Raw genomic sequence first — 26,203 nt, 5'->3', positions numbered from 1 at the left:
TATTCGGATATGAGCGCAATTACAAACTACAAGAAAATAAAAAAATAAAAATAAAAATTTTAAAAATTACGATTTTAAGACAGAATAATTATGATATCATTAGACAGAAAGAAGAATTTAGCCGAGTTCTTTTTATCCAAAAAAAAAAAAAAAACTACTTCAATAGTTTTTTTATTGATAAAAAAATAATTCTTAAATAAATAATTAAAATATACTTATTTATCATTTTAGTCAATGGTTCTAATTTTCTGTTTTACCCCCTAAAATATTCCCTAGCTGCTGAAAAAGACCCACCACATCCTTAGGAGTAATTAAAAACCAAAGTAGTTCGAAACTGATAACAACAAAAACAGTCTTCAATCAATAAACAATATCCGTTTCGAACAACTATATACTCTCCCCAATCGGATATTATGGTGCCGATACCGGGCTTTGCAATATTTGATTAATTACAATTCTGGATATTCCATTTACTATAAAAGTTCTCCAGAAATTTATTAGAAGAATGTTTCCAATAAAAATAGTTTGTTATATACGTGCCAAACTATTCCTCAACTGTCAACGGATTGTTATTAAAACCAATTCAATAATGTATGAACATATTAATCAATAAATTTAATACCTTTTCAAATTATCAAAATTAAGTGATATGATTACACATTATTAAATGAATATATAAAATTCTTTTATACTTATAATACATTAAAATTAAACTCAAAAAAATCTCGTCAAATTAGAAAACACTTCAAAACTATAAATAATAAACTCCCTCATTATTCCAGAATGTGCCAATATTTTAAAAGCAATAAATGACAATAATATCATGGCGCCGTCGTTCTAGAAAGAAAAAAACATCAAACATTACATTACATGCAGGAGAAAATTATTTTGAAAATAATTGAAATCATATTTGCCATCCAACTTGTTCAGAATCAAAATCCTTTTGTGATACTTTTAAGCACATTGCTTCCCTTTTCATCACAATTAGAATTTTCCAATGCCTTCGAGAAACCAAAAAAGGCTTCCATTTGATTAGTAGACATCTCCAATGTCCCATTAATCTAGTATCTTCACAAAAACTTATATCTGTTTTCATGTACAAACAGGGAATCGACAGAGTCCATCTTAATGACTAGGTGAAGAACACCAAGATAAAGAGGAAAATGAACAAGGCCAGCAAACCCAATATCATCATGATCTGGCCCTTTGCGCTAGCCTTCTTCATGACCATTGCTACTTTTTTCTGAAATCATAAACAAAGAGACACGTTTCCACTTTCATAAACCATTATTCAAAGTTTTTTCATATTATATTATTTATTAATGACAGCAATCTTAAAGTCAGATACGTCATGAACTTTTAAATGACAGAATGAAAACTACAAGCAGAAACATACTTGGACAAAATCTAGACGATTAGATGTACTGTCCATCTCAGCACCCAGATCATCTATAATCCTTTCCTGAAGCATCAAGATTTTGACATTTTTAGAATGAGAGATTTCTCAAAGAAACAAAATCAGGCATGAGAACAAAACTTCTATTGAATACATTTCAAGGAAACACATAGCTACACAAATGCTACCTAGTCTCCTACTTTTGGAAGCAAAATAGCAAAAATCATAGAACAAAAAACCTCCCAGATCTACCTGCGCATTTAGCTCTTCATGTATCGTAAGTCCAACACCTCCAATTCTCTGCACGCTTAAACTAAGCTCATCCAACTCCTCATCCTGTTTCCTATCAGCACAAATATATATAATATAAAATCAAAAGTAAAATAGCAACTGGAGCTAGATTGTTTAACAAGAAAGGATATGCATTCCCATAAGGTTCTCTAAACTCTTGAGCACTGTATTTCATGCCTTTACCCGCGGTAAGGCTACCTGCCACTGTCTTTATTCTATTTTTTTCCCAATTTTATTTTTCTTCCACGAGAAAGAAATAGGGAATCCTTCATTTTAGTTCTGATTTCTTATTTAGTAGTAATAGTATATCCAAACAACACTCAAAAAATTAGCAAGGATGATAACATGAAACAAAATCCTTCCACGGACAGCAATTTACTAGTAGAGCAGAACAAGAAATATATGTGCATGTCTCATTCCAGTACAAAGGCGCTCACTTCTGTCTCAGAAAGCAAAGGGGAGGAGGGGACAATATAATTCTATCCACTTAAGAGATAAAACTAACAACAAAGACAATATTTTCCACCTCATATACAGAAAAGTGACCATGTTTGGAGTTCAATCTCATGAAGATGTGCACAACATCAATTAAAAAGAATGAGGATGTGCCTGCGTAGGACAAAAGACAAATACTTAATACAATGCCACATGTAAGAGACAGAAAGGGAGGAAAGAAGTACTTTATAAGAAGCATCTGTCTATCTGATTCTGATTCTATGAAATCATCATTATCGTGGGCACCATAATGGTTGGATGTGTTAGTTTGATGAGAATCAGGAAGCCTCATTAATTCTCTGTGCATCCCATTTACACTAGCATGGTTTGCTGTATTTGAGCCCTTTCCAGCTTCCACTGCTTTCTTAACTGAGCGCACCTAATAATGTACTACAATCATTCAGGAGTACTCTAATATGTGTGATACTAATAAGAAAATAATACTAAAAGAACAACTGTACACTTGGTTGAGAAGAAATTTAACTGTATTCTCCTCAATCTTACTAAAGTTTGGCATACGTTACAGATACCTGGGTGCGAGCACTGCTGGTCCAACTCCTCCTGTTTTCAATCTCCACTGCATCAATGCCATACCAAGAAGGATCTCTAGATGCTACAGCAATTGCTTTGTCCAATTCATCCACCTTTCTATCAAAAAATACATATTCAGCAATATGAATGGGTAATATTGCAGAAGAAAAAACCACAGGCAACAAAGAGAGGATCCACTCAAACAATAGCCTTGCCTTAAGATGTGTGATGAAGAGAGGCTACAGATTCTGAATAGACTAAAAGGAGGCGTTTGGTAGAGGAGATATTTTTTTACTGGGGAAACATAATTAATGGGAAAATGGTAGGAAAGTGAGTTTGATGGAAAAGTTTAAAAAATGATGTTTGGTTCACCAAAATATTACCGGGAAAATTTATGTAAATTTGCAAAGTCTATGTTTGGTTGAAGGTAAAATAGTGATGAGGAAATAGGTTGAATTGACCAAAATACCCCCGTTGTACAAAACAACTGAAGTCCCTCACTTTACAGGCATGCAGGGTCATTTCGGTCATGAAGTTGGCATCCCTTTTTCCACTTCCCCACCTATCCTAAAATACCATATCTGAAGTGGTATTTTAGAATAGTTAATTTCATCCAAAAAACAACTATGAAGTCGTTGCCCAGGCTTCCTATTTGCATGGTCAAATGTGGTCAAATTCATCCAAAACTTATACCAAACGTGATCAAATTCAATTGCCACCCACACTTCCCCATCAAACCCAAACAAAAACCTATACCAAACACATCCTAAGGGTTTACTTGTTGAGTTGAAAGTGACTTTATATCTGATTTCCAATCTCTATCAAAACATTTCCACCTGACTCCATTTTTACTCCCCTCCTTATTTTTCACCTTTCCTAGCACACCCAAATGGAAGGGAGCGAAATCTTTGAAAGATTGAAAAAGAAAAAAAGAAGGAAGGAACCATGCCTAGGGTGGTGTTGTGGTGGTAAATGATGATTTTCCTCACCCTTGGACGTTTAAAAAAAAAAGCATGCGGAAGGAAATGGAGTGATGAATAAAAATAAACGAATATAATACATTTTACATATTTACTATTTATTAATAAGCTATTATACTAACATTATAATTCAACAATGATAATTAGGTGAAAATTACAAATATTTTGTATCTGCTCAATGTTCACTGAGTGAACTATTCTTTTGCTTTTATTACTAAAGAATACCTTGTACTTGGCGTAAATAGAAGCATACTTTGGAGATTATTGGAGGGTTAAAGGCAAAACCCTCATTTTCCTTCCTACCACAAAAAAGTTCCCCAAGGAGGGAAGGTAACTCCCTCCCTCTGACCTAGATTATACTCTAATCCAAAAATACCTTAAGTGTGTCACTAATAATTCCCAGATCCCATTTCATGCAAATGACAGTAACACCATGACTGAAAGAATGAATAAGATTCATTTAAAACAAAAATTTATAGGGCAATTGTCACCGGTTCAGCAAATGCAATGGGTGTACCTGCCATTCAATACTTTCACAAGTAGCAAGGACTTCCTTTGAAAGATGAGATCGCTCGCCAGCATCATGAGCGTTTTCCCAGTGGCGAAAAGTAGATTGCAACTTATCAATCTTATCAGAAAAGGAAAAATAATCAGACAACGAAAGAAATGATGACAACAGTTACGGATCGGAACTCTATTTTCTTCAAAACCAGAATTTGCATTAAAAACATAGCATGATCAGATCTATTGCGTAAGAGATTAAAAGAAGGAGGAGAAATATCCCAATTACTAATAAATACTTAGAAATAAACACACACACACTCACAATAATAATCCTACACTCAAATACTTCGTTTCCAATCTCAGCGATCAGATTCGAGATGGTGAATCACATAAAGTCCCGGATCCACCCATAGAGAAATCACGCGGCAGTTTTAAGTGCAACCCATGATTGTTGAAGAAAAATTACAAATTTTATTTTCCCAATCGGACCGAATAGGAAAACTATGTAATTTGAGGGAAAAAACAAACAACTTACAGATTGTTGAATATCCTCCTTCACAACGTAGAACGGATCTTGAGCTGAGGGCATCTTATTCTTTTCGAATGCTACACACTAAACAGAGGAAATTGGGAAACAGTTACACACACTAGTATCTCTCCTCCCTCTAATTTTCCAACTTAGTTCTTGCCAACAATATATACAGGGTTATTCTTATCATTTCGTGCTTGTTATTCTTATTATCACCTGATTAATTACTGCTATATCAATTTGAAATTAACTGTTAAAATGTACTAAACAAAAATTTAACTGTTAAAAAATTTAAAAAAATTAATTATAGTTGATTTTAAATTAATCTAACAATAATAATAATCAATCATATAATAAAAGTAGTAAAAATAAAATGATAATAAATATAACCTTCTATATATAAGTCGAAGGAAAATAAAAAAGAAGAAAAATCCAAATTAGTTTTTACTCTTATTTAGTAAAAAGGAAAATTGTGTATCATTTTAAATGATATAAAGTTATGTCATTTTAAGTGAGAGAAAAAGATAGATAAAAGAAGAGGGAGAGTGGACAAAAAAATATAAAGGTGTGGGTCCCACCTCTTTCTGAGAATAAAAGAATATAAGTTATGTCATTTAAAAGGATAAACATTTTTTCCTTAATAAAAATGCAAACAAATTAGTTTTTTTATTTAATATTTATATGGTTCGCTTTTTCTACGGTCAATATAGATAAGTTATCTACATTGAGCCCAAAACGACGTCGTTTTGGAATGGGATGAAAATTAAGATATTTTTATAATTATAATTTATTTAAGAGTTATAATAGTATTTCTTATTATAATTTTTTAATCTTTCAATCCAAAACGACGTTATGTTAGGAGTGAATGTAAATAACTTATCTAATTCACTGTGCAGAGACATTAAAGCCATACTTCTAATATTGATTTCAAGAATGAGTTTCGTGTTTTGGAGAGAAATTGAATAAAAACCTATGCCTGAATATTTCATTTTAAGGAAAAACTGAATTAATTTTCAAAATCAAAATTGTTTCTTTACATTGAATTGTTAATAAAAATATTTGAACATTTTTTTACATTTTCAAATTGATTCTAGGATACATAATAACGAAAGGTAACAAGATTGCTTGTTTCTGCTGACAAAGAGCACCTAAAAATTTCCTATGTAGTTGGCTTCTAAATTAGGGAAAGCAAATTTCCTAGCACAATCCATGTCTAACGCCCATGTTAAAGCCACCGAGACAGGGCTGTAAAGAAACACATGCATCTGAGCGAGCAATTTTATTTCCTTGAAAACACTGCTAACAAGAATGTGTCCCTTCTGATAATCATTAGTGAGTATTATACATACAATATTAACCATGATGGGAAAAACAAAATCACGGATAATTAAACTTGAACTTTCTCATGATTCAACTTCTAAAACATATCTGAGGAACATGATGAGTTGTGGATGACATAAGGAAGAATACCACCCTGATTAAAATATTCAATCTTTACCAAACGATAAGTTAACTCTAGAAAATTGAGTAGACGGAATGTGTTCGATCATTTCTAATACCATCTTCAAGAGGGGTTTTAAAGCTTTAATTTCAGAACTCGTTCAGAATCAGACTAGTCGCGAAACGATAAACAGATTAGAATATCTTAAAATATATATATATATATATATATATATATATATATATATATATATATATATATATATATGCAAGATCTACCTGCAAATAAAAGTATCTGACAAAAAAAAAAACACCAACGATATTCAATGACATAAACCTATTAAAATCGACCTCCATAACCCACCAGTCCTCTTCCTCGCAACCACATTCCAATCAATGCAGGTTTTGGTCGCTTCGTCCTTCCACCGTCATCCGGTTCAATTCATTGTTGGACCGGACACGATCCCTCGGCTCAATGCTAAAACCATCTAACTGCCCTACTGCAAACCATTCCCAGCCTTCTAGTTTCTATCAAAGCGCATTATTATGTTTCATACATTTTTTCATTTTACGTGATTGGTTTTGTAATTGAAATGTAATTTTTATTTTTTGTGGTACTAGGCCCCACAGGCTTATGATTGTTTATGCATTTTCTTAGCTAAATGATTGTTTTTGTTTATGTATTAGGACCAGCATTTGCACTGCTGAAATAGTTGTCTTGTCTCGGGAATTTAACTTTAAAATTGAAAATTGTGGATTAAAATAATTGCTTCATTATTCTATTTTTCAATGTGCTCATTTTTATCGTTTTACCTTATTCTTCGTTATTAAAATTTCCGATTTGATGGAACCAAAGAAAAATCCTGATTTAATAATCCTTTGATGTTTTTCTTAAACTGTACACGATCTGAGAAAATAAAATAATTTTCTTTTATGATAAATCACCGAAGCAAAATTTGGTTTTAAAATTACCAGGCATCGAACAATAAAACGAACACGGTACAGTTCGTTTTAGAACTTCAGAGAGGATTCCTGTCCATGACAAATGAGATAATCAATTCAGAATTGATAAATGCTTTGTTCATGCATGTAGTGAAAGAATCTTAACTTTTCTTCGTGCTTTCTATATCCCACACTTGTTCGTTGTTCCATACATAAAATGAAATACATGTCTCAGTCTCACCAATAACAAAAATAAATAAAAAATCCTATAAGTGCTATAAAAAATGATAGTGACTAGTTCAGTTCACCGTGTGTAGATGATTACCGTCCCAGCCAAAATTGACTGCGTTGAAAACAATACACCTGAAACAAATCTAGCCTCCTCGATTCGTATGATTTGACCTATATCTCCATCGTTAATTATGTGAACTTTTGGCCGGTTAATTAATGCGCATGGCAGTTACCTTGCCATCTCCATAAACTTCATTTGTAATGACCTCTCCAGGGGAATTGCATTTATTCTAATTTTGAATACATATGCAATTCTTCATGAATGTATACTTAGAGAAGAATGTTGCCGACACTTTTAACATACATTTTTAATATGAAATTAATCTAATAATTACTAAGCACATGAATCAATTAATAAGGTACTATTTCAACTTAATCAATGATGAAACAGTAAAGAACAACCTGTGATGAAGAAGCAGGAAACACAATCCGAGTATAATTGCTACCTTACTGTGGTCCCAGACCAAGTATAATTGCGAGTATTTAACTGTATAGTGCAAAATTGCACATCTTTCAATAGTATCTACACATTCTGCGATGCACATTAGACAAAAACAATGCACGAAAGAAGGGCTACATGGGTCGAAGTTATTGATCCTTTTTCCTGATTAGGTGACACTGCTGTCAGTTTCAATCATATTACTGTTACATATTTAAAGCTTATGATCATAAAAGAAAAACTTTCCACTTCTAATTACACAAATATAAAATGAAAATCATTCTATACACGACTATTTAATTATGCTTACACATGCACTAATATCAGTTCACTGTACTTTTAAAGTGTTAACCTTGTTTTCCTGGTCCCATGCTACTCACTTTATAGCCGCCGCTCCAATGCTATGCATGACTTAGTTGGAGATTTCAGCTTTTTAGAGAGAAAATTCTGCTCCAAGGGTGGAAATTTTTGCAGATTCCTTACTTAAAAATCACACTAAATAAATCTGAAGAGTAATAAAAGTGTTGATTGGGCTAAGACACCGCAAATTTTCTGACAAAATTCTGTCTTGGTGGCTTGGCATTTGGTGCATGTATTTGCTCAACCTTAGAAACTTCCAGGAAGCATTTCCTTTGATTTTAATTAACACAAGTTTATTTTATTTTTAAGGGGAATATATATGTTATGTAACAGGAAAATAATTTATTTTCCTGCACAAACAGATTTTAGTGGACCCTACAATAAAAGAAAAATAAAAAAACAAAAGAAATATCTACACATTTATCAATGAGTGAGCAGGAAATTTGTTCTATATCATGTTACATAACTTACGTATTTCCCTATTTTTAATAATCGCAGAGCCGTTCTATGGCAGAGCATAGAGTTTTTCATGTGATAATTTTCTTTCTCTTTATTTGATGGTATAATTTATGGGGGTGGGGGGAAGATCTGTTTATACAGTGACAAAGTCACTTAAGGGTAGGGTGGGACTTTGATCCGGGCTAAAATTCAAAAATTAGCCACGTTTTTTAATGATTAAATAACTGTGATTAAGTTTCTAAATAAAATTTAGTGTTATGCTCTCCCTAAAATTTTGTTGGCTTTAACTCAATGAATGGGCTAGTTTTATCATTGCGTTTACAATTTTTTTTTACAAATTATACTAAATATGACTGGTCATACACTCTTGATTAAAGTATGATCAGTCAGACATAATGTAATTTGTAAGAGTTTGTAAATAAAAAATTTATAAAATTATTTTATTAGGTAGTAGTGGTATATCTTCCTTTGATATGCCATTACCATGAAAAGAAAAATTAAAGAACAAAAAGAGAGATGGAGAAAAAACAAAAATGGTTGTGTAACTTGTGTCATGTGTGCATTAATTTTTTACAAAAATTCCTAGCTTTTGTATTCTTATGTTGAAAACTTGGACTCTTTGTCTGTTTCCTTGACAATAGCCAGTCTCTCTCTGTTAGCCGTCCATTCACGAGGGAATGGGCCGAATGGCTGTACCATCATCTCCGCACTCCTCATTTAGAATTTTTAAGCGTATATTGTTATATTTTTCTCTGTTTTGTATATTCATTTTTTATTTTTTTTATCTAGAATTTTGAAATTTTTTACTATTGCAAGGTAAAATAATGGTTATTTACTCATCCATGGTTTGAGATAGTAATCCAATCAATTCTAAATGTTGATATTATATTTTATTAACATCTAATTCTTTTTACATTTTTATGATGACAAAGTTGGACATTATACATAATCAAATACACTTGATAATGATTTTGGAATCAGGTAAGGCTTTTAGTATGAATGAGAAGAAAAAATGAATTAAATATCCAAATTAATTTAATTAATTCAGTTAATCTAATGTGACGAACACCTTAACAAAAGATACTTTTGTTATCCCAAAAAAAATGAAAAACACTAAGCATCCACTATGTCACATGAAACTCAACATTCTCAGTATTCTGCATTAAATATTCCTATGTACTTATCAGGTAAAGTTAATGAAAGTCAGTAAGTCAGAAGTAATTATTCTCACTCACCAAGAGTTATTAAGTACATGGGGACCCATCATTTAGGGGATCGCTAAGGACAAGTTTCAGGGCTGTCTTATTCTTACCCTTTGAGGACTTGCTGCTGCCGTTCAGTTTCTCTGTATGTGTGTGTGTGTGTGTGTGCTGTTTCTTTATACAAACTATCATCAGACATCATCCAAATCTCTGCAAACGTATTGAGGTAAGGAAAACTTTTGGACTCAGAAAATAGCAGGATCGTAGTCATATTCAAATTCTAGTATCATAATTGAAATTTGAAACTGACTTTGCTCTAATTTCTAGTCAATTTTGCTTGGCATATTCCAGAAAACCACTTTAGAATCAGTATAAAGTTGGGTTGTTTGAGGCTTCTGATTCCAGTAAAAAAGGTAGTTCCTTTCCTTTTTATCCTTTATGAAATATTCAATATCCTATTGTGTAATCAGCTCATGTACTTTCTTTTATTTGTTTTTACTTCTAATTCTTCTCCATTTTTTTTATTTTTTTTAGTTTGTATTTAAATTGTAGAAAAATTAATCTGAGTTTGGAGAAAAGAAAAATTCTAACTCAATCACTTGTGAAAAGTTTACCCTGATCTATCTGGGTTATGTGGGCTATATATGTAGGAAGTGATTGATGGAAGATAAATATAGTCTAGTTAGGCAGCACAGTGAGATATGGAAATCCTTGAGAGATGGAGACTTTGAAGAAGAAGAAATTTGGGATGTTCTCAAAAACAGACCTGATTATAGTTCTGGAATTCACAAACCCAAAGACAAGGAGTTCTCTCCTCTTCCTGCCCCTAGGCCACTTCCAACTTCAGCAAGAATGATCCTAAGGGATAGCAGTAGCAATAGTAGTGCTAGTTCCTCTCATGAAGCCAAGGTTCTTCAGCAATCTGCGCCTGTCAACATTCCTGATTGGTCAAAGATTTATAGGAATAACCAAAATAAGCCTCCCAAGAATGTGTCAAGGTTTGATGATTATGATTTCCATCATTCTTTTGATGATGAAGATGATGGTGATGGTGTTGTCAATTATGGTGGTTATAGTGATGACAATGAAGAGGAAGGTGATGAGTATGATTCCAAGCTTCCTCCACATGAATTTATTGCTAGAAGACTTGCAAGGAGTCAGATATCCTCATTTTCTGTTTTAGAAGGTGTTGGGAGAACCCTCAAAGGTAGGGATCTTAACAAAGTGAGGACTGCTGTACTCACTAAAACTGGTTTTCTTGAATCACGATGAAGGGGGTCTCTTTCAATAGTAATATACTAGTAGTAGTTCTTTCACATTTGTGATATATAATGGATTTGTAGTTAGTGGTTACTTAATAATGGAGGTTGTGTTCATGCTTGGGGTATAAAAGATTCGTTTAGCCATTTAGCATGAAAAACAGTGAATCAAATTGGTTGTGACAAACTCAACAAATTTCAATCTCCTCCTATTATGTCAAAATTCATGGGATCTAATATGTTGTTTAGAGCATCCATACAAACACAATGATGGATGTGAATCATAAAGCCATAAATTATTTACAAGGACAACCTTGTTTTACTTCCAATTCTTCAGTGTGTGATGTTTCCTGTTTGAGTTTTGGCTTCTTCTTTTTCTGTTTTTTATTTTTCCCCTTTCAACAAATCAATCTCTTCCATCCCTGGCCTACTTCCCCCTTCCTTTCTTGCCTTTTTTTTTTTTTCCTGCTTGAGAAAGTTTGAGACAATTCTTAAGAAATGGCCCAAGTTTTTACTCCCTAAATCTTTAAGCGTGCATGAATTTCCCCCCTTTTTTAATGCTATTGTTGTTCCCATTCTTCCTATTATTCTTGGTGGTGGAAGACATAATTGAATTAAAACCATATAATGAGTTGTTAATTCCCATTGGATCTAATCACACATTGTTGAGTTGATCATCAAGTGGGATGGTATCTTGAGTTGGTGATGTATCCCAACAAAATAATCTGACTGGAATTGAAGGGGGAGGGTACCTATCTACCTGCAAGACACTCGGATGCTTAAATCTATGTTTGAGTGATTAAGTATTGAATATATGAGAAAGATGAATATATTTAGGTCGTTATCTCTATTTTTATAGTGTGTGAAATGACTTGCTTGTAAATTCATGTAATCTCCTTTGTATGGTGGTTCTGTTGATAAATCTTCTGATTGGTTTATTGATGAGGTTCTCACACTTGAGAGAGGTGATGGACTATCAAGTTGAGGCTTAATTTCACTTATTTGCTAAGAAAGATGGTGGTCACCTTTGAGTTCCTGATAAATTCATACAGTATGACGTATGCATATCTTACACATTTTTTATTATTTGGGATTTTGGGTTGAATATCATAATGGATCTTTAACTTGGTCATACAGACTTATATAATAATCTTTGGGCCAGTATTATAATTCTAGATCAAATTGACTTTTTCCTATTTTAGGAGAGGCGTGAGAAAATTAAGGGAAAGTCAATAGAAATATTGAATAACCGTTGCAGCAGCTGGAAATCAGTATTACTGATATAACTTTTACAAATATGTTATGTTAATATGTGTCAGCCCTATAAAAGTTTACTTGTAGTTTAGATGAATAATTACTTGTTTGTCTATCTAAAGTCTAAAGCTATATGATTTTAAAATTTTAAATAAACGAAGTATAAACTTGATTAAACTCAAATACTACTTAGTGGCAGTCCAATTTAGAAGAGACAGGCAATTGTAAATACTAAAATAACGTAACTCTATTACCATACCTCTGAATGAACGCTTTAAAGAATTTTGAAATACGTCACTCCAAAAATTAGTTCAAAAAATAGGAGTGTCCAAGATCTTATAAACTTTACATTAGTTACACATACAATCATTGTGGAACTATATATCTCAATACGCCTCCTCACACGAGAGCCCATTGAACTTGAAGAATGAACAATGCAACAGGTCCAATCTACCTGTGTTAAATTATTAAATCATGACGTGGGAAATTGACAGAGACATTCCACCAACTTCATGTCTTTAATAATTATAAAAAAGAAAAATGTATAGCATCTAATGAGGGGTGATCGTGTGAGAAAGGAGAGGGAAACACCCAGTAGTAGTCTAGTCTCTATGATCTCCGTAAAACGAAGGATTGATTTCATAGAAGCATCGTGGAGAGTATGCTCTATTTAACTTTCCCAATCATTTTCATTACCATTCTTGCCCTTTAAAAGTCAAATTTAGCACATTGCTTCAATGCCTAATAATTATTAAATGCAAAGACACTGATTAAGACCTTTTTTTATTATAATCCCAAAAAAAAAAAACTTTTTTAAAAAACGTAAGGTGCATTCATTCAAGGAAGAAAACAATTGGGAGAGAAAAAGTTATCTCTTGTGCACAATAATAGGCTCAACAATCCTAGAGTTATTGATCCAGGACTCTGTTAGATTTCGTGATTTGATGGAAAAAGTGTGTATCATTTTAAAAAGATGTAAAGTTATGTTATTTTAAGTGAGAGGAAGAAATAAATAAAAAAGTAAGAATAGACAAAAAAAAATATAAAAGTGTGAGTCTCACATCTTCATGAGAGAGAAATGATATAAGTTATTTTATTAAAAAGATAAATATTTTTTCCTGATTTTTGATTTGTGTAAAGAATAATGACTTTAAACCACGAGAGTCGCAATTTTTAGAAAATAATGAAGAGGTACGAACTCAAAATTTGATTAATCGAGTTTATTACGACTATAAATATTAATTGATATTTAAAATAATAATAATTGACTCTAAAAAAAAATTTAGCCCATTAAAATTGAGAAAGTAATATCGTAGTATGATAGTATCGAACGTATAAAACTTCTTGGCCACTAGGTTCAATGTTTAAATGGTTCTCGAAATAAACTACATGTTATAGACGGATAACCATTGTTTCGAGTAATAAGGAGTTAACACGCAAAGATAGATTAGTTGACAACTAAACTTTCAGGGAGTATTTGGTTGAGGAAAAAAAATTTGAATACTAGAGAAATGTAATTACTAGGGAAATGGTTGGAAAATGAGTTTGGTAGGAAAATGTAAAAAAAATTGTTTGATTGACCGAAATATTACCAGAGAAATTTATTTAAATTTGCAAAATCTATGTTCGGGAGAAACTTCACATCTGTTTTTTCACTTCTCTAGTTATCTCAAAATACCACATCTCAAGTGGTATTCTGTAACAGTGAATTTCATCCAAAAATCAACACAAAAGTCATTTCCCCATCTATCCTATTTGCCTAGTATTTTTTTCAAAAACCTGAACCAAACGTGATATTTTTTAATATCCACTTACATTTTTCCATCAATCCCAAAATAAATTTTCTACCAAACATTACCCCAAGGATTTGCTTGAGTCAGGGGTTCAAACCATGCCCTCAAGCAAATTCTTAAAAAATTGAGTGTGTTTTCCTTAATCAAATATCTTGAGTTTGAGTTTTATTTTCCAAAAAAAAAATCTCAAGTTTGAACCCTAATAATGGAAAAAATAATCTTAGAAGAGTCCCCCTTTATAACGAGTCCAACAATACTTAAATCAAACTAATTGAATAATTATATAAAAAAAAAAAAAAAAACTAATTGAATAATCAATGAACTGATATATTTCAAACTACATCTTTGAGAAAATTGTGGCAAAACATTCCAGCACGTAAACGTTGAAGACTGGTGTCCTTTGGATTAATGCAACCTCTTGAAGACTCGCCCCTTGTTTTTTATTTATTCTAAACATTAAATTGGTTTTTCAAAAATAATTAAATTTTCAATAGCTTTATCACTTTAAAATTATTTTAATGTATTTATAAATAAATAATCAATTTTTTTTTGTATCCTAATAAATATTCAATTTAATGACATGTGTACTTTCAAGAGACTCAGTTCCTCCCGTCAATTTCAATTAATCAACTAATTCGATCTAAGTTACAAACAATCATTTTGTATAAGATGTAACATTATCATTTCTATCAAAGTTGTTTGAAATTTCACTTAAATTTAGATGAATTAATTGTTTGTATAAAGTCTAAACTAAATGAGTTAAAAAATTAATTAAACGTAATATAATGTTAGTGTTCAAACAAACATTTGTAAATATTATAATAACGTATCTCCATTACTTTTTTTTTAGACGTGATATTTACAAATTCATTTCTCCAAACTTACAGACTCAGCACAGTTAGTAGATAGTTGGGTTCCTCAAGCATGCTGATAGAGGTTCGATTCCTGACCGTGTGTATGGAGAAGGCTTTGTTGGGAGAGGTTTACCCACTTAATGTTGTGATCTCCCGCCTCGAAAAGATTAGTCTTCGGCTGTCGGCTGGAGTATACCTTGGGAAACCAAAAAAAAAATTATCTGCCTAAACTCTAGTTGCCCTGTCTTTGAAAATTCTCTTTTTTAATAATAGGGGTAGGTAAGCAAAGATGTAGAAGTGAAAATAGATCACATCATATTAAGTTTTGCATTAATGGTGTTGATCTAGATAAACTACAATAGGTCCACAAAGGGTTAAAGCCCATAATAGACCCAAAAACATATAGGTCCTGTGAAATGCGCAATGTATCCATCATGCATAAAAGCTCATACGGCGCAATATTATTGACAGAATATTTTTTTCGTCAAAATTTTTTACTGAAATATTTTCTGTCAAATTTTTTTGAAAGAAACGTGTTCCGTTGAAAATTTTCAAAGGAAATATGTTTCCTTAAAAATTTCGACGAAAATATTTTTTGTCAAAAAATTTAACGAATAACCTTAACCTTTCCCATTTATTAAATGTAAAAATAATTATGAAATGATTTACTAAATAATATCTAATATTAAACTTTTTGGGTGAAAATTAAAAGAAAAAAAATTCAATTACCAAATCAGTTATATTGATAATAAATTTAATATTTTTAAATTTGGAAAGATTTCGAAAATCATATCAAAATAATGTAAAATTGATAAAAGATTTAGAAAGATTTTGATGAGATTGGCAAAAAAAAAAAATTGAAATTAGGATTAAAGGGGTAGTTTTGGCAAGGAAATCAAGATATCTACTTGAACAGCTAGCAACTGTAAATTAGGAAAGGAGTAGAAAAGCTCTAATTAAACGGTTGAAAAAGAGAAAGAAATTAAAGAAGAGGTTCTTGCGTTTATTGATTCTTTTGTGGGAAGATGAAGGCTTCGATTGAGGAAGAGAGTTGGAGGGTGGAAACACAACAAAACATAAACACATAGAAGAAGAAGAAGAGAAAAGTGAAGGAGGACAGACTGAGTAACTTGCCAGATGAAATTATCATTCACATACTTTCTTTTTAGGACGCAAAAACAACAGTTCAAACGAGTGTTCCGAGCAAGCGATGGAAGTCCCTTTGGACTTCCCTCCCCATCCTTAATTTCCTCAACTCGTCCTTCGATGATCCTGTCCTCTTCCAATATTTCGTGCAACATGTGTTGTAAAGCAGAGACGCTTCCACCAATCTCAACATGCTTAAACTTGTGTTCGACGATCTTCTTGATGTTCTTGATGACGTGCACATCGTAGATTCCATCATTGACTACGTTAAACCAACGGACATTCAGGAACTGAGCATCACTACTAAATGCTTTATTTGGAATCTACCTCAACTCTCTGTTTGTCGTTACCTCACTACCCTCCACCTGGCCGGCATAGTAACTAACAGCGCAATGTTTGATTATGTTTCCCTACAACACTTGTATCTTTTTCAATGCAAGTTCGAGTATAAGGTCGGAGAGAATGATCCTTTCAGCGGTTGTCCCAATTTGAGGTGTCTGTCCCTACTTGATTGTTCTTACGTTGGCAATATTCACAAGTTTCAAATCCATGCTCCCCAACTGACGGACTTGACCATATCCAATATGCGAAAGGAATCAGGCTTTGCGATTGAGCTTTTTACTCCAAAGATTCAATCTTTTAACTATAGTGACAACTATTATCTTTGTGATTTTTCCATTAAGGGAAAACTTTCCTTTGTAGAGAGAGAGAATATTGATTTAGGCGATTTTCGGCCCAACGAAGAATTCACCAAGGCCACTAATTTGTCTCTTAAGATGAGTAAATTGTTTGAAGCGATAGGGAGTGCAAAGTTTGTATCCTTATCACCTCGTATCATTCATGTAAGTATATTACTTTGTCGATCCAATGACCAAGGCCATTGAATTAATTAATAGTTGATTGCTTACTGTTCTTTGAACTAACTCTTTGGTCTGTCTTTGATTTTTCCTAGGTTCTCTCTGTGGTTCATCCTCTACGGTATGGTCAGTCTTCTCCTTTCACTAGCTTGAAGAATTTTGAGTTAATAACGGATACACATATCCCTCTTGCCATACCAACCAATGTGATGGCCTACTTATTTGGTGGATCTCTTGGATTTGATTGTGGAAGGTATACAAAGGGTATTATATTATATGAGGATTTGGATCCTCTCTTGTTCATAACTGGGTAGAGGAAGACTCGGAAAACTTTACAAAAAATCATAAAAAAAAACATTGCTTTAAATGGTTTTGTTGTTAGTTTTATTTTTGATAGAATTCAATGGAATGGATTATAATTCATGTAGTCAACGCCCCCTCCTGGGATAAGACATCGTTGTTATTGTTGTATTAAGGCTTAATTTGATTTGTTAGGAAGTATGTTTCATGATCCATCTTCATTGTTAAAACTATATCAATTCGGTCAAAGTTTCCAAATAAATATTATTTATTAGAGCATGACAAAAATATATATTTTAAATTCACTCTAATCAAAGTTTTTTCCACTGATTGGGGGCGAGCAAAACATTACTCCCTGCATATGAGCAATAATTGAATAACTATATACTAGGTTTGAGTTGGGTTGGGATAATCTTAATTTGCTTTTCTTATTAATCAATCAAGATTTAGACATTAATGAAACTAGAAATTGCATCAATGTCTCTATCCTTGAAAAATTGCAATTCTATGAGTGCCAGATTTCTGGCCTCTTCAACTTCTTCCCTTAATCCATTTAGCAGCATTCCTTGTATCATCCCCACATAAAACCCATATTTCCTCAATCTCTCAATGTCCTCCTCACTACCACTTCCTAACACAGCTCCACATGCAGCCCCACACGCGTGCAACCCACCTTCGTTTTTTTCCACAACCCGCTTGATGCTTTCCACGTGCCGACACTCCCTGCCGTCCGATTGGGTTTTCCGGTACTGCGCGTCTATCACACCAACGGAACCCACCGAACGTGAGATCTCAATGATCACGCGCAAGATCCGCTCCGAATTACCTTGGGCCGGGTCATCGGATCTTGCTAAGAGCTCAAATCCAAACGGAACAATACCATCGCCGGTCATAAGATGAATGTCGGGACTGAACGCACGAGGGATCATGGGCTCGGGCTCGGGCTCTAACATGGGCCTGGGCTTGTCTGTTAGTGGAAGGTGCTCATGGGTGTAAGTAGCTGCTTGCAAGAGTAACAAGGCTGAAGCCGCGGCCATGGCTTGGTGGCGCTGGCCGCCGACAAACTCACAGGCGGCGAGGCATAGAGCCGGCACGGTGGTTCTGGGAGAGGCGAAAACCAGGTGGTTCATGGGCTCGAAAACCACGAGTGGTTCTTTCATGGGAATGGTCTGCTTGAGATGGGCTTCAATGTCAGCCTGCAAGGAATCCCGATAGGAATTACGATTGGTTATTTTGACCACAGTGGGCTTAAGAGGTAAGTGAGAATGGGTTTTATTTGATATGCATGAAAGACGAACCGTTGACTTGCCACCATTTATAAGAACAGCTCCAACCATGGTGAAAAACTTGAACTTAAAAGTCAAGAATAAGAAGAAGAAGAAGAAAAAGAAGAGAGCAGAGTCAAAGTTGGGAAGAAGGTACAGGTGGTGTGGTATGAAATGAATGAATTATATAGGCGAGAGAGAGAGAGTTGAGAACTGTAGCTTCAATGATAGAGGCTTCAATGATAGAGGGCTGGTTATATTAAACTATTATTTTAGAATTTAGATGGAGAAATTAGGTTACTTGAGAAAGCAATGGAGGCTCGTGAATCATGATTGATATTTTTTACTTAGAACTTGCAATACTTACTTGAATTATATAATCAATTTGTGTTATGTTAATACTTCGTAACGACTTAATATTAGATATTAGGGTTTTATAAGAGTTATCTCGTAGGAAAATTTGATTATGTAATGTTATAGATATTCATTTTGTGTGTCATAATTTTTTTTTTTCTTCAAAAAATATAAGTTCCACAAAATGTTGTGTATGTCATATTGAATGACAGATACAAATCCCTAAATATTACGATGACAACAAATAGTGGGAATAGATTTGAAAACGATTGTACATAAAGGAAAATTAACCCCGCGCACATTTTGAATTTTAAAAAACATTTTGAATTCATTTCAACGTGTACATATCACGTGTTAAAAGCTGTTGAACTGTTAGTTGTGCACTGATAAATCAACGGATGGGACAACTCGTGGATCATATGCTTTTTTACTTTTAATGCAAATGAGAATTGAACACATAGTTTAATATAACCTATTCAAAATTTTCACGAGTAGAACAATACTAATCACTTGTTATAGGATAAAAAATTAAAATATTATAATTTAAGTAAATAATTACAAATATATAATTATTCTCATATTATTTCTGAATATATTACAAGATCTTACACCTTGATTGGGTATTATCAGGCACGCCTCACTCAAGCGTGAATGCCACTTAGGTCATATCCAATTTAGGCATGACCAATCTGGATGTGAAACATTACAATATATTCATAAATAATATAAAAATAGCTATAAATTTATAATTATTTATTTAAATTACAATATTTTAATTTTTTTTCCCCTTGTCATACGTACCAAACTTCTATTTGTTCACATCCGCATGAAATGTTAGTGTCTGAATTTATTTATTTTTTTGTTTAAATTATTATTAAAGATATTGATGTTAAGCAGGTAATTAAAGATCAGGTCAATAAATTAAAATTAAGTCTATAAATTTGGATAGTAATTTTATTACTTTGAGTTTAAGCTTCTGATTAGAATATTCTCTTTGCGTTGCTCATCCAAATTCTTAGGAAAACTGTTGTCATCTTTGCTAGGTCTGAGATACTTGGTAATATCGTCCACTACTTTGTTTTTTTTTTTTTTTTGGATAGAAAGGAAAGCAAACAACAAAACATCGTCCACTACTTTGTTAGATACACCAGGCTGGTCATTCGTACATTGCAAAGCCATCCCCGCTTTGGGAAAGATTGTATGAGATGAGGAGCTTTTATCCCAGCGTTGCCCACTTGTTGATTATTTCAAACTAAACATGGATGGACCTGTCTGAAACTAGTTAGGCCAAGATTCCTACGGTGGCCCCTTCCCTGCAACGTTGCTGGTGTTTTCATTACGGGGTTCCACATCAACATCATTTTTAGTCTATGTCAAATGCAATTATTGCTGAGGCCATTGAGTTACTATACTTAGCTTCTTTTTTAAAAAAGAAAGACTACTTACAATTTTTTTTTTATCACTTCTTACAACTATATATTAATACTATTGATTTCCATCAATCAACGACTATAATTTTCGCAAATTAAACTCATTAATTAATTATTAATTCACGATAAATGATAACCGTTGATTGACGAAAATCAACGATATTAAGATATGATTCTAAAAAATTGTAATATAATCTTCCTCTGTTTTTATTACATTTACTTTTTACTTTTGTCTTTTTCTGTACAAGAAGGTAATTTCCCTCCCTCAGTGTATCCCTCTTGCATGTTCGGTGGCAATAACATCAAATCAAATTGAGTCTATAAAACTTATATGATCAAAATATTATGTTGAACTCGGGCTAATTTAAATATATTTCATCCAGGTTTTTAGATCCACTTAACATGTTAGCTCACCACATTCACCAAATCTTATTCCCGCATCACACACACCTCATGCATCACATAAGGGGTGTTTGTCTCATATTTTAGAGGCGTTTGGTATAGGAGATTTTTTTTTCTTCTAAAAATATGATGGTAAACATTTTTACCCAGATAAGTTATGAATAAATGTTTGGTATGCCAAAATTATACTAGAAAAGTTGGGTTAATTTTATTGATGTTGTGTTTGTTTGATGATAAAATATTGATGGGATTTTGAAGTAAAATGACTAAATTATGCTTCTCTGTTGTATCTATTTACGTCTGCATATATATCACGAGGGTATTATGGTCTTAATTTGTTTGAATCACAATCAAAGTACAAGGGCTAAAAAAAATACCACAAGTTAATGAGCATTCTTTTTTTCTGGTGCTAGGTGTAAATATGGATTGACTGGAGAATTTTTTTGCATGGAATAAATCAGGATACCTTATACCAAACATAGATAAAAAAACATTCCCCACCTCACTTCCCCATCATTCTAAACAAAAGCTTGATACCAAACACCCCCTTAGTGTTGTGGGACTCGTGGGCAAATCGATTATGGTTATTTATTTTTCATCATTAGGGAATTTTTTCACCTATGAATATCTCTTATTACCATTGAATATCGGTATAAATGGATTGGATCAAACTAGACTTTAACCTAAATAGATTAAATTTACATAAAATATTTTGAGTCTAACTTGGCTTATTAGCATGATATAAGTTAATTGGAAAAACGTTTTCTCATATTGTAGGAGAGTTGTTCTCTCCTATCAGTGACACTTCGATTTTCATATAATAATCTTTTTTTTAATAGATGTGGGCCCCACATAATATGTGTCTATAGCATAAGATACCTATCTCCTATTGTATGAAAAAATTTAAACCCAAATTAATTATAAGCCTAACCTGATTTATATTTAAAAATTAAAAATCTGGGCCTAGGCATATTAATCTATTTAAACCGATCATGCTCTTAATACTTATAAGAATTAGATAAAATAAATAAAGTAATATAATATTTTTAATTATGATTGTTTTTATTAAATATTTTATTTCATTTTAATTCAAATAAATAATATAATATATGTGGACATATAAACTTAACTTATATAAAAGTAAGCCTATAATTTATTTTCAAAATGAGCTTTTTTAAAGCTCATGCTTGTTCTATTTTATTAAATATATCAGGTTAGATCTGACTAGATGAAAGTCAGATTATAAGCTCTTGATAGACTGTGTGGTTCATTTACACGTCTATCATAAAGGAGGTATTTCTTGCATATTCAATCAATCACCCACTGTTACTATGCCAGAATATAACCACAACAGTCACCTTGCCCTATACCCTCCCTCTTGCCATACACCTTCTCATTAATTCTCAGCTTTTGCCTGAAATCCACTTACAGTGACTCATCTATTAGTTTAGCTCTATACTTACTGGTATAGTGACATAATTCACCCCTTTAAAAAACTGACTTAATTCTAGCACACAAACAGGCTTTTTGACCACTGTAGCCCTTTATTAATAATTAATTACCAAATTTCCCTTGATCAGAAACTATTTCGAAAAATTAACCCCTACAAAAAATATAACACCAATCTGCCCTTGTTTGACCGTTGACCATCAAGCCTACCCGGGTATTTTTTTGAAAATTCAACCATACCCGGGTAGGGAGGGTGATACCCAGGTATAGTTCTTAAATTTGGGAATTTGCTTGAATTATTTACCCGGGTAGGGAGGGTGATACCCGGGTAAATGTCGGCCAGAAATCCCAATATCAATGGGTTTTGGCCATTGTTGCGAGTTAAAGTTTTTTTTTTCTCAAATCTCTCCCCCTTGACATCCCTATTCTGCAACATCACACATTTTTCATCTCATCATCTCAAAAAGCTTAATCTTGGTAGGACATTGGCATTACACCTCCACGTTCCCATTTTGTGCTAAAAAATCCGAACCAAGATCCAATCCTAAATCCTAGACCCAAAATTTCGTGTGAAAGATGAGTTCAAGTCTAAACATGGTTCCTATAGTTATTTACTACAATGGGAGGCATTTTGAAGGTCTGAACGGTGTCCGATTTGAAGGAATGAACTGAAGGAGAGAATTCTCCAAAAAATGGGGTTAGAAGGCACCCAATCCATCCACCGCATGATAGTCAGGTTAGAGACTGTAGTGGATATGGATACAATATACTACATTGGTAATGATATCAATGATGATGAAGATGTGGAGTTCGTCACAGATGCGCTTGTTGGAAGGAAAGTATTAAAAATGATTGAGATATATGTTGAAGTTGATGCTGGTCAGTCTTCATCGTTACCGGTGCATACAACCACTGCGCACTGGACTGGTCAAGAAGATACAATTGTACGATCATATGCACCTGCTCAGGTAAAATTGGATGAGGATGAAGAGGATGAAGATGAGGAGTATGTGGACAGCGAAGATAAGGGAGAATCTGAAAGTGCTATTCCACAAGGTGATTCGTCGGACACTGACGTGGATGGAAATTTTGACGCTGACACGAGCGTTGTACGCCTGGGTACCCCAGCCATGTCACCACTTCATGTTGACCCAGTCAGTAGTGGTAAGGCACTAAATTTGGACTTTTGCTTTAAACAATTATTATTTGCGGTGGTATTCATTTAGACAATAATGATGAAGCTTTAGATGCAGGGACTGCGGTAGAGTCATTTTGGAATGAAAGGCAATATTATTCATTCATTAATTGGGCGCACCCTAATGACAGTTGGAGATCCTCTATGGTGATGCTTACTTTCATGGAGGTTGGAAGTTAGGAGATCTGTTATTTGTGCAACAAGAATTTGGCTCCAAACCTGAAATGCAACCTGCTGTGAAGATACATTGTATGAAGGGGCGCATAACAGCCATAGTCGAAAAAAGCGACGAGTCAAGATTTGTTATGAAATGTAGAAACCATGCTGACTATTGTCCCTGGTATATGAGGGCAATCAAGCCCAAGAAGGGAACTAATTGGGTGGTCCGTAAATGAGGCCAAGATCACACATGCCTGAATCAGGGCCTATCACAGGATCATAGACAGTTGGATTCAAATGTCATCTGTGCGGCTATTATGAGTATGTATTCTACCGTGTACTTAATGAAGTACATTACTGAGAATATGGTAAAGTTGTGTGTTTTTTTTACAGATATGTTAAAGGAAGATCCAGCTACAAAACCAGTTCTGATATAAGAGAGGATACAAGGAATATATGGATACAACATAACATACAAGAAGGCTTGGAAGGCAAAAATGAAGGCCATTGTTAAGTTGTATGGTGACTAGGAGAAATTGTATGGATTCTTGCCCAATTGGCTAACGTATATGACGCAGGTGAATGTGGGTTCCGTGTTCAAGCTTGATACAAATCAATGTTTTGACGAACGTCGGGTTTATACAGACGGGGCTATATTTCATGGTTTTTTTTTGGAAATTTCACCCATGCATTGAAGCATTCAAATACTGCAAACCTATAATTCAAATTGATGGCACTCATCTCTATGGGAAGTACAGAGGAACACTCTTGATTGCAACATCACAAGACGGAGATGGATATCTGCTCCCTGTTGCCTTTGCTGTTGTTCCTCCATGTGAGAAGTTGGAAGATTGGTCTTGATTTCTTAGCCTTTTACGTTTTCATGTTACACATAGGCAAGGTATTTGCTTAATATCCGATCGTCATCGAAGCATCATAAGGGCGGTCAAAGATCACGCTGGTTGGCAGCCTCCATATGCTTATCATGTATTTTGTCTACGTCACATCGGAAGCAACTTTAATACCAGATTTAGGAATGTAGAATTGAAGAAAATGTTGATTAAATTAGGTACATTTTTTATATACTTATTCACAAGATTTATTTTTTCATCGTAACTTACTAATTGTATATGCAATTAATGATTTGCAGGGTACACATGTTCAAAGATAAATTTTGACATCCGATACAAGGAATTCATCGACAACAATCCAGAAGTTGCTTCATGGTTGGATGCGATTCCGAAAGAGCAGTGGTGCAGGTCGTATGATGACACAGGATGTAGGTTTGGTCATATGACAACTAAGCTATTTGAGTGTGTGAATAAGGTGCTTCGGGGAGCACGTAATCTTCTGATAACTGCATTGGTGAAGATGACATTCAGTAGACTCGTTGAGTATTTCGTCAGGAGACGTGAGGAGATTGAAAAAGACATCTCACAAGGTTGGATAATTTCAAAGAAGGTTGAGGAAGCTTTGCAAAAAAAATGATGATTTGGCCGGCACTTATCATGTGAGGATTTATGATAGTGAGCTATTATTGTTTGAGGTTGAGGATGCCTATAATCAATCTGCACACGAGGTTGGTGACACCATGAGAGTGGACTTAATCAATCATAAATGTCAGTGTGGAAGGTTCACAGCAAGGAGGTATCCCTGCAGCCATGTGTTAGCAGTTTGCAAGGCAGCAAAGTTGAACCATTATGATTATGTGGATCCTGTTTTCAAAATCCCAACCATTGCTAAAGTATATGCTGCACATTGGTATCCTATTGACAATGAACTGTTGATTCCATCCGTTGTTGGGCCTACTGTAATTTTGGATGCAAGGTTGGTACGCGCAAAAGGAAGACCAAAGTCTTCAAGGATTCAGAATGAGATGGATTGAGTTGAGTCCCAACCTTCGAGCAGTCAGAGCAGATGTAAGCATTGCAAGCAAGTTGAACATAACATTCGTACATGTCCATTGAGGCTAAGACAAGCATGATTATATATTTTGGAGTATTTCGTTATGTAATGTAATGTGTTGAATTTGTGGACAACCACTTGTATTGTTGTGTAATGGTTTAGGTATCCTAAACCGTAACTTTTATCATGTATTGTGTTGGACATATATGGTATTAAACGATCCCAGGAATGTATTTCTTATCCAATTACCCCTTCTCCGAGTCAGATAAGGTTATGGTATTAGACAACAAGCACAAAAATTGTTAAAAAAAGGCTGGAATAGCTGCTGATGTTGCAGAAGCATCTGGTCTACCCGGGTAACTCGAAATTGTTTACCCGGGTACTCTCTACCCGGGTACACCAGTACAAGTTACTCAGGTAGACCAATTTCTTCTGCAACATCAGCACCTACTCATCCCATTTTTTGGAAATTTTTGTGCTTGTTGGCTAAAGACAATATACAATATGAATTGGGGATGGATTAATTGGGTAGCTAGGGATCCGAGCTAAACGATGTGCGCTTATGATATTCCGAATTACACATACAATACGAAGGACTTAACAAACCCATTAAAATGCAATTTAGATATTGTTATGAATGCGCGAAACAGACAAACAAGTTTTCATTCAAACATTTAATACCAAGTACAAGTTTTTTTTCAGTATCGCCTCCAAAGTAGACC

At 33.7% G+C, this 26,203-nt stretch overlaps 3 protein-coding genes across 5 annotated transcripts; 1 reads left to right on the top strand and 2 right to left on the bottom strand.

The window, feature by feature from the left end:
• Nucleotides 1–831: 831 nt before the first annotated feature.
• On the bottom strand, nucleotides 832–4,862 carry LOC133288498 (syntaxin-61-like). Of its 2 annotated transcripts, none has more exons than XM_061486273.1 (7): nucleotides 4,733–4,862; nucleotides 4,211–4,321; nucleotides 2,713–2,830; nucleotides 2,368–2,561; nucleotides 1,649–1,739; nucleotides 1,397–1,462; nucleotides 832–1,243 (listed from the first exon to the last, which is right to left on the bottom strand). In XM_061486273.1, exons 2-7 carry the CDS (start codon nucleotides 4,276–4,278, stop codon nucleotides 1,133–1,135), a joined length of 648 nt encoding a protein of 215 aa, XP_061342257.1. In that variant the 5' UTR covers nucleotides 4,279–4,321; nucleotides 4,733–4,862; the 3' UTR covers nucleotides 832–1,132. The 2 variants fall into 2 exon arrangements, with proteins under 2 accessions (XP_061342257.1, XP_061342255.1); XM_061486271.1 differs by having other exon boundaries at nucleotides 2,713–2,826.
• Nucleotides 4,863–9,948: 5,086 nt separating this feature from the next.
• On the top strand, nucleotides 9,949–11,972 carry LOC133288503 (protein S40-4-like). 2 transcript variants are annotated; one of them, XM_061486281.1, is made up of 3 exons: nucleotides 9,949–10,085; nucleotides 10,211–10,272; nucleotides 10,510–11,972. In XM_061486281.1, the coding sequence occupies exon 3, from the start codon at nucleotides 10,520–10,522 to the stop codon at nucleotides 11,129–11,131; it is 612 nt and encodes a 203-aa protein (XP_061342265.1). In that variant the 5' UTR covers nucleotides 9,949–10,085; nucleotides 10,211–10,272; nucleotides 10,510–10,519; the 3' UTR covers nucleotides 11,132–11,972. The 2 variants fall into 2 exon arrangements, with proteins under 2 accessions (XP_061342265.1, XP_061342266.1); XM_061486282.1 differs by having other exon boundaries at nucleotides 10,187–10,272.
• Nucleotides 11,973–17,768: 5,796 nt separating this feature from the next.
• On the bottom strand, nucleotides 17,769–18,718 carry LOC133288476 (heterodimeric geranylgeranyl pyrophosphate synthase small subunit, chloroplastic-like). Its single transcript, XM_061486231.1, has 2 exons — nucleotides 18,621–18,718; nucleotides 17,769–18,518 (listed from the first exon to the last, which is right to left on the bottom strand). Exons 1-2 carry the CDS (start codon nucleotides 18,657–18,659, stop codon nucleotides 17,769–17,771), a joined length of 789 nt encoding a protein of 262 aa, XP_061342215.1. The 5' UTR covers nucleotides 18,660–18,718.
• Between the last annotated feature and the right edge of the window lie 7,485 nt (nucleotides 18,719–26,203).

The sequence above is a fragment of the Gastrolobium bilobum genome, unplaced genomic scaffold, assembly GCF_033153095.1.
Source record: "Gastrolobium bilobum isolate Gb01-03AN ecotype WA unplaced genomic scaffold, APGP_CSIRO_Gbil_v1 utg2184, whole genome shotgun sequence".
Taxonomy (NCBI): domain Eukaryota; kingdom Viridiplantae; phylum Streptophyta; class Magnoliopsida; order Fabales; family Fabaceae; genus Gastrolobium; species Gastrolobium bilobum.
This window is presented reverse-complemented; position numbering and strand designations above follow the sequence as displayed.